Raw genomic sequence first — 18878 nt, forward strand, 5'->3', positions numbered from 1 at the left:
CTTAATCTAGCTACACACTATTCACATTTGGGGGGCGTCGTTTGACTGAGACCATAAAATATGATTTGGTTACTTGTTGTTTCACAGCTCCTATTTGGATTTTCATCCAAAGCAAATATAGTAAAGAAACATTGTCAACTGATAGAAGAGTACAAGGAATTCCAGACTACCATGGATACATACCTGGCATCGAGTGACGACGTCTGTCAAGGTGAATCTGTCCACTACACTGGTGAGTGTTACATTCCACGATGACAATTTTAGAGCTTTTGATCCTATTAATGGCCTTATGAACAGGGTGTCTACACGGACACCTCACAGTCATTGATTCGATTTCCATGGTTGTATCATATTTAAATAATGTACGTGATCCATCTCTGCCTCATCTCACCATCTCACCAAAAGGTCCAGGTAATAGCTTGCTTGTTAAAGCCCGAGCCATAACAAAGGTCCAGGTCGATTGCAAACATGGAAACCGAGTTTGAAGCCACTTTCTTTTGTCTCTCACCATGGCAGGGATTATTTCTGAGAGAGGCCGAAATTCATATTCGTTCTCCCCTCACTGAAGATTTGAGTGTATTTTAACTGTGTGTCAGCATGTACCCATAAAAACAAACAGGTCCCTAGTGTCACGACTGTCAACAACACTACATTTTCATCAACTGAGCAGCATGTTGCCAAGCTTAAATGATGTTCTTTGCATTATACCAAGTCAGACCACGTCACATTTTGTTGCTCAAGGTAAGTAGGAGAGAAAAGGCGTTAAATATGTCAGACAATGTTACACGTTTATTGTCCTTAGTACTCCAATGGACGTGTTGAACGCCTTTCTAGTGGGTTCCTTCTTTAAAGATACTAATCATTCACTCACTCACTCACTCACTCACTCAGCAGCAACAATATTTTGGGTATGATTACACAAATGTATGGTTCCGAAGGCTGAATCCTAATGCTAAAGATGGCGTGTACAAGATACAACCCTCAGACGAACAAGGTTCCTTCAAAGCGTACTGTGATATGAACCAAGATGGAGGCGGTTGGCTGGTAAGTATATGAGCTATGTAACCGTCTTGTCGTGTGCTTGGTTCCAAAAGTGGTTTAATTGCTGACAAATTAAACGAATAATCACAGACCCAGGAAAACATATAAGTGGGGAAAATAGAAATAAAACACTCTCCAAAAGCAACTACCCCATTTTCGATAGTACCAAAACACCAGGCCCATTCTTCCTACTTTCTGCATTTTGAAAAGTGAGTGAGAAAGAGAATTGTCCTTACCAAAAGACTTCAGACTTCAAAGGTACTGTGGTGCAATAACATCAGTCTCATTCTTCACACAATCACTACATATTTCAAGATTCTTAAACAAAACAAAGGTATTTTTTGGATTTGTCATAAAATACCATGTGTGTATCATTACCATACTACAGAGGCAAGTTTTTATATGACCAATCATACTCGTGTTTATGGAGTTTTCTGCGTATTAGTTTACTTTATGTGCGGAAACAGGTAAAGGTCTGGGTGTGTGAAGATTATTAATGTATGGTAACAACTCCTTACATTTGGAGGCCCTTTATGATGAATTTGTGCCTCTAGAGATGATCCAAGGGTATGTCAGCTACAATCCTTGCGAAACAGCCACCACACATGATCTACTGAGCTTCTTGGCATGCGTGATTCTTAGCTCAACTTGATGATGAATTCTGAAATTCTATAGATGTTTACATGAAATGTGTTATGTTGTAGGTGATACAACGGAGAGTAGATGGCCAGGTGGATTTCTACAGGACTTGGTTTCAGTATATGGATGGCTTTGGCAATCTCACCGGGGAGTTCTGGCTGGGTAAGGATCGATGTGTACAAAGACACACGATTAAGAGACTTTACTGGGCACTTTTCTCGTGGAAAGAAAGGAAAATACAAATTACTCGTATATTCCGAATATCACCAACATGTATTTTAGGAAACACATCAAACGTTAAGATTTTCTCTCACTTACTCACTCACTATTGACGTTTTTAGTGTTGACTGTTTCAGTTTCAGAGAAACAGAACAATGCAACAGTTTCTATTTGTTTCTTGTATTCTTTAACAGGTGGAAATATGACTTTTCATTTGGCATTATCGTATATGCATGATTTTACTAACGTTATTGTTTTATACATGAACTCGAGAAAGTATTACATACTTTATACCATTTCAGGTAACGAGAAGATACACCGTGTCACCAAACAGACAACGTACGAACTACGAGTAGACCTCACGTTTACTGACGGGGAGACTGGCGTTGCCCACTACATCAACTTCCGTCTAGGCAACATGTCAACCTTCTACACTCTTGCCGTCAGTGGCTTCACGGGCAATTCAGGTAACTGTCAATAGTTATTTTCTCGTATAATCAAGACTGATTGTTTTCGTTTTATTTAGAATTGTTGAAGCTTATATTCCACGAACGCCGCTCTTCTGGTTTTGTGATGTTTAAAGACATTTAAAAATAGATTGAATGATTTTTAAAAAGACAAAACTCTAAAACGTTTTACGTTGTATTTAGTCCATTTACCTTGTTAGAAACTATGCATTGACATAGCAGGATTTGATATAAGGGAACAGTCATATTACAACCTCGTATGGCCTGGTTATGTGCAAATGGATCAGTCCCTTCACATTACAGTGAAGGAAACAGTCATGACAACCTATCATGACAGAGTTAAGTAAATACGAGCAACCCTTTACAATCGTAAATGATGGCACAAATACTCAGCATAACATAGGCGTATTGAAAATGAAAGTGTTTTACTTCATCAGAATGAAATTGTGAAATATCGCCATATGTTAGTATTTTACTGTTGAGAACCAAGACTATCAAAAGACTAATTTCAATTATTATATGAAACAGTTTCAATAAACATCTGTTGTCTATATTTCGGCCCGGCTCATTAGAAACAAACCGTTTTCATGGTAAATAAAATAATCGCAGTTAATGTAATTGTATTCTCGCTTCAAATTTCTATGATATTATCACATGAAACTTTCTTTCAGGGGACAAGATGGGGTGGCATAATTCACAGCGCTTCAGTGCTAAAAACCTAGACTTGGACCAAACAACGACTGAACATTGTGCTGTGAAATATCATGGAGCTTGGTGGTACAATGCTTGTCACAGCTCCAACCTCAATGGTCTTTACAACGACACCACAAATAGAGGAATGAAATGGGGAGGTACCAATGTCTGCACACATACAAGTTTAAAAATCCGCCCATATCATGGCAACGAGGAAGACTAAATGTGTACGAGGTCTGGTGGTGTCTTGTTGTGATTGCTATTAAGAACTAGACTCAAGCGTAGACTTTGAATTGAGTGTGTACTTAGTGGGTTATGTCCTTTTCATGTCTTGAACTTCACGTCCTAGGGCGCCGCTGTACTGAATCCGTTGTGGAAGTTGAATGGCGATGGTTCTATTCCTGGACGTTCAAAGATTGTTCTTTAAATGTCTGTCACTCCTAGTAAAAGAATGAAAACATGGACTGGTCAGTTTGAAGTCAGTGGAATGTATCTGAATGTACTATCCATGCGGAACTGATATGGTAACTGGTGGGAAGCACTATAAAACCCTAATTAATCTTGACTATTATAAGCACACACACACGCGCGCGCACACACACGCACACACACACACACACACACACACACACACACACTTGGTACTTGGCGACACAACTAGAACAATATTGAACTTTGCAACCCAGGAAACCTTACCTCGAGACACCGTGTTAAGATATGTGACGTCCACATCATTTTTCAGAATTATGTTAATATGAACTGACGAGCAAAAGAAAGTAGACAGGTGGAATTGTTGCTGCCATCCTAAACATGCGTTCTAAGTAGTGCAGAACACTAATAGTATTGAACGCAACGATCATGTTTCACTTGTCAAAATGCAACCAAAAACATATGAATGTGTTTTACAAGATGTTTCGCATAATTGTGATTACTGTTCCATGCACAAGAGCAATTTTGTACAGAGGGTATACAATATGTTTGTCGTGAAGACTGAACAATTACTTGACAAAACTCTCACGAGAAAATTGCAATATTGACGTCGGCACCACGAGAATGGACCACAGGAATATCACAAATGGGTACTTCCAACAGCCATATTGCAAGGACATTAGGTTGCTCAAGACAAAACTTAATTTGGCTGTTTAACCGTATCAGTATGACAGGCCAAACATATAATCGGCACAGAAGTGGAAGTCACAACACCCCATGAGGGTCTCTATCCGCGGAAGAAATACTACCTGTGTACTGAAAGAAAATAAAACAGCTTCAATCAAGCTCTCTTGTGTAGATTACCGATTTATCTGCGCCCTCTTCTTTGATACACATACGATTGGCTGCACTCTTATACAAATAGTAAACGGAGGCACTTGTTCAGAGATTGTTGGGTTTGCAGTTGTAGACCTGTCAGCTAAAATTTACATAAACTCAAACAAAATTATTGCGTATAAATTGAATAAACTCCTTTCACCTGACGTTACGTCACACGCTAACACGTGTCGGAATATACATCGAGAGAATGCATATGTACAAGTACGGAGGTATATAATGTAGTTTTACCATTATCAGATCAGATGGTCAGTGTTACACGTCAGACGTGATATGGAGCACAACGTTTTATACCATAATCAGTGATATGAAGGATACCTTTCTTCTTCTTGACAGGAAGCGTTCGAAACGGGTGGAATTAATATCACGTGGATTATCAAAATTGTGACAGTTCGTCTTGAATGCATGTCAGATATAGATGTAGAGATATACAGACGAGATAACTTGCAGGTATATCTAGACTCTCCGTACTGTTACCTCACAAAATGCTTCGAATGAAAAAGCTCTCCACGCATCCGAACATTTATACTGAAGATACGTGGCTCTGTGGTCAACTTCAGCTGTAAACCAACTGAGCGAGGGCAGTCTAATTTACCAGCTCTTTAATCAACTGTCAACGACTATTCAAACAAATACCATGAAATTTTCGTTTGTTCTTCGCTGTACGATTATAAATGTCTGATTAGATAGAAGGCTGGATTAGATGACTAATGAAGGAAATAGACCAAGAAGAACTTCATGAAATTGTTGTGTCTGACTTTGGGTGTGTTCCATAACGGTGTAAAGTAGTAAAGTAGTAAAGACAGTGCTACTGATTTTACCAATCTGAACTATACGCAAAGGAAACCAGTTAAACCTCTAATCTGTTTCATACGTCAACATGAGACACCTTGACAGTAACACAAAAAAACCTTTTCAGGCCAGAAGGGAGACCTTCCCTTCATGTCCAACAACATTCCAACAGTCACAGTCTGTGAGTGAGTTTAAATTTAAGCCGCTTTTAGCAACATTCCAGAGATATCACTGCGGGGAACACCAGGAATGGACTTCACGCACTGAAACCATGTGGGGATGAAACCAGGATCTTTGGTGTGACAAGCGAATGTTTCAACCATTAGGCCAAACCGACGCCAAAGCACCAACAGTCTTTACCTTCCACAACTGAGCATATATACCAGGAGTACAAACAGCGCTATTCCTCGCTTGTTCATACGGTTTTCTTACCATACGTTACAACATTCAAGATCTAACTAAACCTTCAAAGATGATGTAGATGTATTATTATCGGCCCAGGTGGTCAGTGTTCAAAGAGTTTTAAGGGAGACATATGGAGAACAACGATCGCACCAGACCATTTAGGTCCAATACATTTCCTTAATCTGACTTGTCCCTTGTGGTCCCTTGTTTAGGTTAACAATTTACACCAGGTATCATCACTTGTCTGTCTAATTATGAATTATGAACGCTTACTTATGATATAGTCGGAACCATCAAATGTCCTTGGCTTACAGATTTAGTAAGTTCACAAAAAAAATATTTACAACATAACATTACATACAACTCGGCACATAGTCTAAAACACAGCACAAACCCAAACATGTAGTCATTCCACGACACGTGAAATACATGATTTTACTCTCATTTTGTAATAACACTTGACATTTTGACATTGTGCTGACTGCAAAGCCATATAAACATTATTTTATGCAGGCAATGAAAAAACTGACTTTCAAACATTCACAAACATTATCACTGAAAGGAACTAGGATCATCACATGGCTATAAAATGCGCCTCAGCATCGATGTCATAATCACATTCATTCATGGAAATAAAGAAAGTCAATTACGAGCCTGACACATGATAAAAAACACCAATGTTTGTTCTGTTGAGAAAATGTAAATTAGAGCGTGTCGTTTAATGTAATAAAGACCTGGAAGAAACATGTTATTTCAGGAAAACACCGCTGTTGTTAAGACATCCTGGCTCAAATTAATTACCACAAGTGCAGAGAACCCTCATTTATGAAACGGAACTTTATTTGTCATGATAATGTTTTAGAAGTGGCACAAGTGGTGGCGGAAAGTCATCGAGGAGCCAGTTAGTGTCACATTCCAATCTCTGCCACTACATATATCGGCAGATAAAATATGCTTAATCTAGCTACACACTATTCACATTTGGGGGGCGTCGTTTGACTGAGACCATAAAATATGATTTGGATACTTGTTGTTTCCCAGCTCCTATTTGGATTTTCATCCAATGCAAATATAGTAAAGAAACATTGTCAACTGATAGAAGAGTACAAAGAATTCCAGACTACCATGGATACATACCTGGCATCGAGTGACGACGTCTGTCAAGGTGAATCTGTCAACTACACTGGTGAGTGTTACATTCCACGATGACAACTTTAGAGCTTTTGATCCTATTAATGGCCTTATGAACAGGGTGTCTACACGGACACCTCACAGTCATTGATTCGATTCCCATGGCTGTATCATATTTACATAATGTGCGTGTTCCATCCCTGCCTCATCTCACCATCTCACCAAAAGGTCCAGGTAATAGCTTGCTTGTTAAAGCCCGAGCCATAACAAAGATCCAGGTCGATTGCAAACATGGAAACCGAGTTTGAAGCCACTTTCTTTTGTCTCTCACCATGGCAGGGATTATTTTTGAGAGAGGCCGAAAATCATATTCGTTCTCCCCTAACTGAAGATTTGAGTGTATTTTAACTGTGTGTCAGCATGTACCTATAAAAAACAAACAGGTCCCTAGTGTCACGACTGTCAACAACACTACGTTTTGATCAACTCGTTCGTTCTCATGTCACTGAAGATTTGAGTGTATTTTAACTGTGTGTCAGCATGTACCCATAAAAACAAACAGGTCCCTACTGTCACATCACTACATTTTCATCAACTGAACAGCATGTTGCCAAGCTTAAATGATGTTCTTTGCATTATACCAAGTCAGATCACGTCACATTTGTTCCTCAATGTAAGTACGAGAGAAAAGGCGTTAAATGTCAGACAATGTTACATGTTTATTGTCTTTGTCCGTGTTGAACGCCTTTCTAGTGGGTTGCTTCCTTACCGGGACTCACTCACTCACTCACTCACTCACTGCAGGCTGAATCCCAACAGGATGTAGATTCACAGGCCATGTCTGGCTTTTTAATACCTGCGTCCAAAAGTCCATATACGAAAGCATCACATATGTGAAAGCCTTCTGAAAAAGCATCACCAGATTCAACTTTCATATAACGGATACTCATTATTTATGTTTAGATTGTGAAAAAGCCATCACAAGGTTTAACTTTCATATCTTGAATATACATTATATCTATTTATAGACTGTGCAAGCATTTTGAAGGAGTATCCTAATGCTAAAGATGGCGTGTACAAGATACAACCCTCAGACGAACAAGGTTCCTTCAAAGCGTACTGTGACATGACCCAAGATGGAGGCGGTTGGCTGGTAAGTACATACGCTATGTAAACGTCTCGTCGTGTGCTTCGTTCCAAAAGTGGTTTTATTGCCGACAACTTAAACGAATAATCACAGACCCAGGAAAACATATGAGTGGGGAACTGGAAATAGAACACTCTCCAAAAGCAACTACCCCAGTTTCAGTAGTACCAAAACACCAGGCCCATTCTTCCTACTTTCTGCATTTTGAAAGTGAGTGACAAAGAGAATTGTCCTTACCAAAAGACTTCAGACTTCAAAGGTACTGTGGTGCAATAACATCGGTCTCATTCTTCACACAATCATTACATATTTCAAGATTCTTAAATGTCTTCAGGGGACGTCATAATTCAAGGCGCTTCAGTGGTAAAAACCTGGACTTGGACATGAGAACGGGTGAACATTGTGCTGTGAACTATCATGGAGCTTGGTGGTACAATGGATGTCATAACTCCAACCTCAATGGTCTTTACAACGACACCACATCTAAAGGAATAAGATGGGGAGGTGTCCATGTCTGCACACATACAAGTATGAAAATCCTACCATATCATGACAACGAGGAAGACTAAATGTGTACGAGGTCTGGTGGTGTCTTGTTGTGATTGCTATTAAGAACTAAACTCAAGCGTAGACTTTGAATTGAGTGTGTACTTAGTGCGCTATGAGCATTTCATGTCTTGAACGTCCGAGGGCGCCGCTGTACTGAATCCGTTGTGGAAGTTGAACACACACACACACACACACACACACACACACACACACACACACACACACACACACACACACACACACACACACACACACACACACACACACACACACACACACACACTTGGTACTTGGCGACACAATTCGAATAATCTTGAACTTTGCAAACCAGTAAACCTTACCTCGAGACACCGTGTTAAGATACGTGACGTCCACATCATTTTTCAGAATTATGTTAATATGAACTGATGAGCAAAAGAACGTAGACAGGTGGAATTGTTGCTGCAATCCTAAATATGCGTTCTGAGTAGTGAAATTAGTGCAGAACATTAATTGTATTGAACGCAACCATCATGTTTCACTTGTCAAAATGCAACCAAAAACATATGAATTTGTTTTGCAAGAAGTTTCGCATAAGTGTGATTACTGTTCCATGCACACGAGCAATTTTTGTACAGAGGGTATACAATATGTTTGTCGTGAAGACTGAACAATTACTTGACAAACCTCTCACGAGAAAATTGCAATATTGACGTCGCCACCACGAGAATGGACCAGGAATATCACAAATGGGTACTTCCAACAGCCATATTGCAAGGACATTAGGTTGCTCAAGACAAAAATTAATTTGACTGTTTACCCGTGTCAGTATGACAGGCCAGACATATTTTAGACCCAGAAGTGGAAGTCACAACACCCCATAAGGGTCTTTAACCGCGGGTTATTCACCTACGCAATCGGATGCTGGCGGTGACGTCATCAGCTGCAACATCATTGTGTTATCGCGTGAGTCGATTCACAATGACCAGACGACTTTGTGCTGTTGGCATATACAGATAGAAAACGGAGGCACTTGTTCAGAGACTGTTGTATTTGCAGTTGTAGACCTGTCAGCTAAAATTTACATAAACTGAAATATAATTATTGGGTATAAAGATGCTAAAGATGGCGTGTACAAGATACAACCCTCAGACGAACAAGGTTCCTTCAAAGCGTACTGTGACATGACCCAAGATGGAGGCGGTTGGCTGGTAAGTATATGCGCTATGTAACCGTCTTGTCGTGTGCTTGGTTCCAAAAGTGGTTTAATTGCTGACAACTTAAACGAATTATCATAGACCCAGGAAAACATGTAAGTGGGGAAAATAGAAATAAAACACTCTCCAAAAGCAACTACCCCATTTTCGATAGTACCAAAACACCAGGCCCATTCTTCCTACTTTCTGCATTTTGAAAAGTGAGTGAGAAAGAGATTTGTACTTACCAAAAGACTTCAGACTTCAAAGGTACTGTGGTTCAATGACATCAGTCTCATTCTTCACACAGTCACTACATATTTCAAGATTCTTAAACAAAACAAAGTTGTTGGGGGTTTTTTTCCATTTGTCATAAAATACCATGTATGTCTCATTACTATACTACAGAGGCAAGTTTTTATATGACCAATCATACTCGTGTTTATGGAGTTTTCTGCGTATTAGTTTACTTTATGTACGGAAACAGGGAAAGGTCTGGGTGTGTGATGATTATTAATGATTACATTTGGAAGCCCTTTATGATGAATTTGTGTCTTTATATGATCCAAGGGTATGTCAGCTACAATCCTTGCGAAACAACCACCACACATGATTATGATTCTAAGGTCAACTTGATGATGAACTCTGAAATTCTAAAGATGTTTACATGGGGCGTGTTATATTGTAGGTGATACAACGGAGAGTAGATGGCCAGGTGGATTTCTACAGGACTTGGTTTGAGTATATGGATGGCTTTGGCGATCTCACCGGGGAGTTCTGGCTGGGTAAGGATGTGTACAAAGACATACGTTTAAGAGACTTTACTGGGCACCTTTCTCGTGGAAAGAAAGGAAAGTACAAATTACTCGTACATTTGGAGTATCACCAACATATATTTTAGGAAACACATCAAACGTTAAGCTTTTTTCTCACTCACTCACTCACTATTGACTTCTTTAGTGTTGATATTTTTTTCATTTTCAGAGAAACAGAACAATGCAACAGTTTCTATTTGTTTCTTGTATTCTTTAACAGGTGGAAATATTTCTTTTCATTTTCAGTATCGTATGTGCATGATGTTACTGAATTTATTGGGTTTTTTTACATGAACTCGAGAAAGTATTATATAAAAAGTACTTGATGCCATTTCAGGTAACGAGAAGATACACCGTGTCACCAAACAGACAACCTACGAACTACGAGTGGACCTCACGTTTACAGACGGGAAGACTGGCTTTGCCCACTACAACAACTTCCGACTAGGCGATATGTCGACCTTCTACACTCTTGCCGTCAGTGGTTTCACGGGCAATTCAGGTAAATACTGTCAATAGTATTGGCGGACAATCGAAACTGATCGGGTTTGTTTGAATTCAGAATATTTGATGTTTATGTGTATGGACTCCACGTTCCTGCTTTTGTGATGTTTACAGACAAATCTCACTTTTCACGATGAGTTGAATTGTTTTGGATATGAAAAAAATGAAACATTTGATACTGGGTTACGTCCACCTAGAAAGTAAACTATGTGTTGACGTAATCTAGTACCAGGATTTTCATAAGTGAACAATTACGCATGTCCGGGTTATGTGTATACGTGAATAGTCACCCTACAACTTCGCTCAGTTACCAATCACTGTACATCTTGTAATAATGTACGTACTGATGCAATAACTCCTTACACTCATACATGACAGGGCAAAATGACAGGTCCCGATCCACAAAGCGTTCGTAACGTTACGAGATGTCGTAACTCTATAGCACATCATAGGCTTACGAATGTCGAAGTGCATGCTAACGCTTTGTGGATCTGAAGTTTGGCTTCATGAGTTTCATGTTGTTTAATATCTTAGTGTTACACAATCATAATATAACACAGTTCCATTAAACATGTTTACATTTCTGTCGACTGGTCAGTAAAAGAGCACAATGTTTACATTTTCGATAATCGCAGTTACGATAATTGCATGTTCGCATGTAATTACTATGACATTTTTATATAAGATACATGTTTCAGGAGACAATCTCAAGTGGCACAATTCAACGCGTTTCAATGCTAAAAACCTGGACTTAGACCGATTGACGAATGGAAAGTGTGCTGTGACGTCTCACGGAGCGTGGTGGTCCGATGATTGTTATTCCTCCAATCTCAATGGTCTGTACAACGAGACTACAGGCAGAGGAATATACTGGCGATCTGTCCTTGTCTGTACTCATACAAGTATGAAAATTCGCGCACAAAGTAACAACGAGGATGACTAAATGTGTGCGTGGCCCGACGGATTAGTGATATTAAGACCTAATGTAAGCCCAGACTTTGAACGGAATGTATACTAGATGGGTTTATGTTCAATTTCAAATGTGGACCTCCTTTCAAAAAGCACAAAGGTAACCTTATTGCAATGTTAAGATTGCGAATTAGCACCAAGCACGCAAGCACGCAAGCACGCAAGCACGCACGCGCACACACTCATACACACAGACGCACGCACGCACACATACACACACCTGGTACTTGGCGACACAACTTTAATGATCTTCTTGGTGCTTGGCTACACAACCTTAATAATGTTGAATGACAAAACCCAGTAACCCTTACCTGTTGACACTGTGTCGAGATATGTGACATCCATATCATTTGTCAGTATTAATTAATATACAATCATAACTTAAAGGAAGAAAATAAAACAGCTTGAGCCAAACCTCTGGTTGAATTTACCAACGCTTTCATTAGCTGTCGTTGACAATCAAAACAGATCTGTCCCTCGCAATACGATTCAGAATGCCTGCCTAGATTGACTAATGAAGGGATTTAAGAAATTTAACTTCATAAAGTTGTTGTATTTGACTGGTTTGGGTGTATTTCATAGCGATGAAATAACAAAGACAGCTCTATTGATTTAATTTACCAGTGTGAACGATAAACAAAAATAAGCAATTAAACCCTTGCATCTATTTCATATGTCAGTATGTGAAACACTTTACAGGCTCGAAGGATGTCTTTCCCTTCTTGTCCAACATTTTAGCACCTACAGGTTCTCAGTGAGTTTAAGTTTAACCCGCTTTTAGAAATAACACGGCGGGAGGCACCAGAAATGGACTTCACATATTCTGCCCATATGGAGAATCGAATCCGGGTGCTAAGCGTGGCGTTTTAACCACAAGACTAAACCACCGCCCCTGCGTCTAGAGCCTTTGCCTTCCACAATCGAGCATATGTACCAGGACTGCAAAGAGCGCTATTCCACTTTTTTATGTACCAGGACTGCAAAGAGCGCTATTCCACTCTTGTTCAAAGGCTGTTTACCGAGAGATACACCATTTAAAATCTAACTAATGCTTCAAACAGGTTTATGAAAGACACATGGTGACTATTGATCGCACGAGTGAGAAAATTTAGGTCCGAAGCAATTCCTTGAACCCTCTTGTGCTTTGTGGTCCCTTTTTCAGATTAATAGTTTACCTACCTTTTCATATGTTTTGATTGGTGCCACCAGTCTGACACCTAGTATGATCAATATTTCAATGCAAATCATAAAACCTTACATATGATATAGTAGAAACCATCCAATGTCCTTTGTGTTCGGATTTCTTATGATCATATAAATGCATTTTGCCTTTTATTGACAGGTAACATTACCAACAAAACGTAATCTGTAACGCAATACAAACTCTCACGTAACATGTAGTCACTGATCGTCATATGAGGTACATTTACTCTTTTAATATCGCTTGACATTCTGACATTGCATTGACTCCAAAGCCACACAAACAATTTTTTATGCAGACATTGACAAACCTTTCAAACATTCACAAAATATATTCTATATCGTTTGTGAAGTTCTGAAAAGAACTGGGATCACCACATGCTATAGTATGCATCTTAGCATCGCTGTCATAATCACACACATGCATGGGAATAAACAGTAAACAGAAAAAGGCAACTACAGGCCTGACACATGAACAAAAACACAAATGTTTATTTTGTTGAGGAAATGTAAATTAGAGCGTGTCGTTTAAAGTAAACACGACCTGGAAGTAACATGTTACTTCAGGAAAACACCGCTGCAGTTAAGACATCCTGGCTCACTTTAATTACCACAAGTGCAGAGAACCCTCATGTATGAAACTGAACCATATTTGTCACGATAATGTCTTAGAAGTGGCACAAGTGGTGACGGAAAGTCATCGAGGAGCCAATTTGTGTCACATCATAACATTCGGAATCACGTATAATGTAGCTACACGCTATTCACATTTGGGGGGCGTCGTTTGACTGAGACCATAAAATATGATTTGGATACTTGTTGTTTCACAGCTATTATTTGGATTTTCATCCAATGCAAATATAGTAAAGAAACATTGTCAACTGATAGAAGAGTACAAAGAATTCCAGACTACCATGGATACATACCTGGCATCGAGTGACGACGTCTGTGACGACGAATCTGATAACTACACAGGTGAGCGTTACATTGCGTCATACTGTTTTTTAGATTTGGATCTTACTGATGGTCTAATGGAGGGTGTCTGCACAGAGAGCCCAAAGGAGCTGATTTGATCCCCATGGCAATCATACTAACTATTCCTATGTGTTCGAACCCTGACTAGCAACCTTAAACGCTAGTTCACAATTAAGACCTTCTTCAAATTCCTAAAATAACTGAGGCTTAGTTTACTGGTTAACACGTCCATTAGTCATGCCCCTTCCCACTGCACTGACTGATAATTATCTCTGAAAGCGATCGAAAACCAGACTCGTTCGCTCCTCGTTCAAAATCATTGTGTATTGACACTGCATTGGAGCCTTTCTTAGACATGCATTAGGTGTCATTAATGAAGGGTAAAATTCTTTGTGTTTGTTTGAAACATATACAACTTAATGTTTCACAAACTTTCTTAACACCATGGAAAAACATATCAAGCCGTTGGAATGTCATTATCTTTAACGTCCGGTTCATTCTGTTGCAAATAGCACATATCGTAAACTATTCATATTGTCAATATGGAAATCCACCTGTCACTTAATGGCAACGGTTTGCACGTGCAGGTTGCACTATCCATGTAAATGGTAGGACAATACACACGCATGGATGCTTTTTCACTGCCGTTCATTTATCAGGTACCTGTTTGAACTTGTAGTTTAAAATGAGATATTGGTAAACTGTGGCGGAGATTTCAACCAAAGTGTCACTGGAATGAGCACATCGACATGGCTCCCCAAAATTCACGACAGTCTGTTACGAAACAATGTCACGCAACAAATTACTTAACGCAGTAAAGTGAGTGAGTGGGTTGAGTTTTACGCCGTATTTAGCAATATTGTAGCTATATGGCGGCGGTCTGTAAATAATCGAGTCTGGACCAAACAATCCAGTGATCAACAACATGAGTATCGATCTGCGCAGTTGGGAACAGATGACATGTGCCAACCAAGTAAGCGAGACTGACCACCGATCCCTTTAGTCGCCTCTTATGACATGCATAGTCGCTTTTCATGGCAAGCATTGGTTGCTGAAGGCCTATTCTACCCCGGGACATTCATAGGTCCTTAACGCAGTGGAACGCAGGTTCTCGTGTGCTTTTCACAAATGAAAGTAGATTCAATTTGTCCTTTCATCTACTTGGCTACAGCTGTTGCTGGTCAACTATTTGTATAGTGCTTTGTTAATAATGAGTCATAAATTCAGAAACCGGACACGTGATATTCCTGCCTAATGTCCCTAAAGTGTTAAAATGTCAGCCAATGCTAGGTATTTATTATCCTTTGATCTGTAATGGACGCACTGAACTATTTTTCCGGATGTACTGGTTGCTTATTTAAAAAGAATAATCCAGCGGATGTTTTCAGCATGAATTTTGTTTCTATTATATTCCGTTTAAATCTGATCCTCCAACAGCCGCCTTTCTTAAGCATTTTAACCAAGACCTGAATTCGCCGTCACATCAAACCAATACGTCATGAAAATACTGCTTTGCTGACCCGAGGTTTAGCAATTATTTGCAAAAGAGTGCACATGTATGTCTTCTATCTAAAGCTGCTTTGTCTAATGGATTTATCTACACCTGCTGCTCTGTAAACATTCCCTCATTCATAAATTCACTCATTCATTTTCATAACATCTGTATCTCAGTCTGAGATTCCCCGTCGCATCAAGCTGATACGTCATGGCGTTTCTGCTTTACTGATCCAAGTTATACCAATTATTTGCAACAGGGTACGTAAGTGGGTCTAAAATTGCTTTGTGAAATTAGGTCCTGGTTTATCTGCAGCTACAGCCTTGTAAATATTTCCTCACTCACACTTTCGTTTAACACACATTTTCACTTCCTAGGGTGGGTCTGGAGGTTGAATCCAAATGGGATGTAGATTTAACGCCCATGTGTGATCATTGACTACCTGCCTCCATATGAATACACATAGAAAAGCATTGCCTCAGCCTCTGAAAAGGACATCACAATGTTTAACTTCCATATTAAGAACACAAATGTTTCTTTTTAGATTGCGCAAGCATTTTGAAGGAGTACCCTAATGCTGAAGATGGCGTGTACAGGATACAACCCTCAGACGAACAAGGCTCCTTCAAAGCGTATTGTGACATGACCCAACATGGAGGCGGTTGGCTGGTAAGTAAATATGTGATATAAAGATCTCCTCAGACGTGTGGTGAAATGAGGGGGGTTCTAAATTGTTTATTTGCCGGCTATAATGTAAACAAATACTCATACTCAGGAAGAAATGTACATTTGGAAAAAGCACTGACTAAAAGCAGCCACCAGAGCGTCAGTGGTACAAGAACATCATTCTTAATCCCAAGAAAAATATATTTTGGGCAGTGAGTGAGAACATCGTACTGACTGAAAGCAACCAAAGTAAATCATGATCTACTTGATCTTCTGGACATGTATTTTTAAACTCCATTTAATGACGAATTCTAAAATTCGAAATGTGTTCTATTGTAGGTGATACAACGGAGAGTAGATGGCCAGGTGGATTTCTACAGGACCTGGTTTGAGTATATGGATGACTTTGGCGATCTCACCGGGGAGTTCTGGCTGGGTAAGGATCGATGTGTACAAAGACAGGGTTTAAAAGACGTTCGGCTTTTCGCTTTTCTTTTGAGGATTCTACCGATTTCTTTCAGAAATCCAAAATGCTGAAAGAAGAAAAGACACTTACTCATAGGTTTGTCCCACAATGATGTAGTATCACATATGATAAACACTTTGTTCACTAGTCCCTCGAGGTCCATGGGTTCATGTAATCTCGATGTTTTGGTGTGTTTTTTATTCTTACCTGAGCCTGATCATGAACAAACACTGAGGGTACATCAACTCACGGCCCCACTCGTGACCAGTAAACAACTTAAAGTAAAGAAATATCATTTAGGAACATGTCCATATGTTTTGTCTTATGAGCGTTAATTTACTGATTTCATTGCTTTATACGTGTACTCGAGAAAGTAATATATTTCGTTCCAGATAGCAAGAACATAACCCTTTTTTCACACGCGCATGAATTTATTTTCATTACGGTTTTTAATAGTATGTTATACGATTTCAGGTAACGAGAAGATACACCGTGTCACCAAACAGACAACCTACGAACTACGAGTGGACCTCACGTTTACGGATGGGAAGACTGGCTTTGCCTACTATAACAACTTCCGTCTAGGAAACATGTCGACCTTCCACACTCTTGCTGTCAGTGGCTTCACGGGCAATTCAGGTAAATGTTGCCAAAAGTATTTGCCCGATTGTTTTCGTTTGTATTAACAATAATCGGCTCCCGTGATGTTTCCATACATATCTCACGTTCAACAATTAATTAAATTGATATTAAAAGCTTTAAAGCGTTTTATATTATGCTCAGCACGCCTTCACTGACATACCAGGATTTTCAAAAAAGAACGTACTGAACTGGACAACATGTTTGGTTTTCATCAACATTAGATTGTAAACTATGGATGTACGTTAATATTTTATTGTTTTGAGCCCCAGTGTACTCAAGTGTAGCAGAAGACTTACTTCAAATACAATTAAACAGTTTCTTTAAACATGTTTAGTGTAATATTATATTTCTCCATGGCTGAGTAAAAATGTTTGAGAATCCCAATTAAGGTATTTGAATTTTTGCATGTAATTTCTATGATAATCTAATATGAGACGGGTTTTTTCAGGTGACTCCCTGGCTTATCAAAATTCCAGGCGCTTCACTGCTAATAACCTGGACTTAGACAAGAACGAGACTGACAACTGTGCTGTGATGTATCACGGAGCTTGGTGGTACAATGACTGTCACCACTCCAACCTCAATGGTCTTTACAACGACACCACATATAGGGGAATGAAATGGGGCTCCAAGGTGGCAATACATGCAAGCATGAAAATTCGCCCACAAAATAGCTTCAAGGAAGACTAGATGTGTGCGAGGTCCGATGGCAGCCTGAAGTTAGCAGCTGGTTCGTGTTTCGTTATTTCTCTTTCGAAAACCGAGTAACATGCTAGCAGTGGGTTCGTTAGTCAACCGCTCTACATGCTGCTAACTTCAGGCTGCTCATAAAGGAGCGGGTACTCAGTGGTTTTATACCACATTTTCAAGGCTGGAACTTCACGTTCGACAGCGCCTAAGTGGGGAAGTGGGTATTGTGTCCACTCTAGGCGCGTAAGGTCTGTGGTTTGAAATCCGTGCCTGACATTTGTGAGCAGGGGTCAAGAGATGGACTGGTTAGTTTGAAATCCGTGTGATGTGTCTGAGTGGGATATCCGTGCTAAATTGTGGCATGGACTCTGTATGAGATTGTGACATGGAAGCGCTATGAAACCAGACCTGATGTTAACTACTGCAATAATTTGAAGGAAGAAAATAAAACCGCTTGAATCATATGTCCCGTTCAAATGTATCCGAGCCTTGCTCAGTTGTCCACTGCATGTTGGGTGGCCGATATTGTGATGGTGTAATGGACAACGTGTCCGGCCGATGCTGTGATGGAGTAATGGACAGTGTGTCCGGCCTGTGGTGTGATGGTGTAATGGGCAATATAGCAAACACAGAACAAACATAAATTTCGATAGTTAAGAGGTAATTCTCTGTACTGTTAAATTAATGTACGCACACAATCTTTATGACGTGCATGTTACAATAACAACAATTGTTTCAAAATATTTACGTTGGTTTCCGAACATCAGTCCAAAGATACTAGCAGAGTAGGCCTACTTCAGTTTAGTTTACTCACATTCTTGGCATGTCACGTAACGGTTGAGGGGTCAGGGCTGCTGCATTTTCTGGGATGC

The 18878-nt window shown here is 39.7% G+C and overlaps 2 protein-coding genes across 2 annotated transcripts; both read left to right on the plus strand.

Annotated features, from left to right (window-relative positions):
• The first annotated feature begins 60 nt into the window (after positions 1 to 60).
• On the plus strand, positions 61 to 4333 carry LOC137272924 (fibrinogen C domain-containing protein 1-A-like). The gene is made up of 5 exons (XM_067805345.1): positions 61 to 236; positions 939 to 1044; positions 1746 to 1842; positions 2202 to 2366; positions 3038 to 4333. The coding sequence occupies exons 1-5, from the start codon at positions 61 to 63 to the stop codon at positions 3280 to 3282; spliced, it is 789 nt and encodes a 262-aa protein (XP_067661446.1). The 3' UTR covers positions 3283 to 4333.
• A 2239-nt stretch (positions 4334 to 6572) lies between these two features.
• LOC137272046 (uncharacterized) lies at positions 6573 to 18470 on the plus strand. Its single transcript, XM_067804417.1, has 10 exons — positions 6573 to 6768; positions 7742 to 7866; positions 10273 to 10369; positions 10737 to 10901; positions 11602 to 11826; positions 13874 to 14047; positions 16087 to 16211; positions 16548 to 16644; positions 17149 to 17313; positions 17765 to 18470. Exons 1-10 carry the CDS (start codon positions 6597 to 6599, stop codon positions 18004 to 18006), a joined length of 1587 nt encoding a protein of 528 aa, XP_067660518.1. The 5' UTR covers positions 6573 to 6596; the 3' UTR covers positions 18007 to 18470.
• Positions 18471 to 18878: the final 408 nt, after the last annotated feature.

Source organism: Haliotis asinina, chromosome 2 (assembly GCF_037392515.1).
Source record: "Haliotis asinina isolate JCU_RB_2024 chromosome 2, JCU_Hal_asi_v2, whole genome shotgun sequence".
NCBI classification, from domain to species: Eukaryota; Metazoa; Mollusca; class Gastropoda; order Lepetellida; family Haliotidae; genus Haliotis; species Haliotis asinina.

Coding starts and splice junctions, on each gene's coding strand:
- LOC137272046 (XM_067804417.1), top strand. CDS start 6,597: ATGATTTGGATACTTGTTGTTTCCCAGCTCCTATTTGGATTTTCATCC. Junction 10,370..10,736: donor CACCGGGGAGTTCTGGCTGG/GTAAGGATGTGT, acceptor ATGCCATTTCAG/GTAACGAGAAGATACACCGT. Junction 11,827..13,873: donor TATGAAAATTCGCGCACAAA/GTAACAACGAGG, acceptor TGAGACCATAAA/ATATGATTTGGATACTTGTT.
- LOC137272924 (XM_067805345.1), top strand. CDS start 61: ATGATTTGGTTACTTGTTGTTTCACAGCTCCTATTTGGATTTTCATCC. Junction 237..938: donor TCTGTCCACTACACTGGTGA/GTGTTACATTCC, acceptor ATGGTTCCGAAG/GCTGAATCCTAATGCTAAAG. Junction 1,045..1,745: donor AAGATGGAGGCGGTTGGCTG/GTAAGTATATGA, acceptor GTTATGTTGTAG/GTGATACAACGGAGAGTAGA.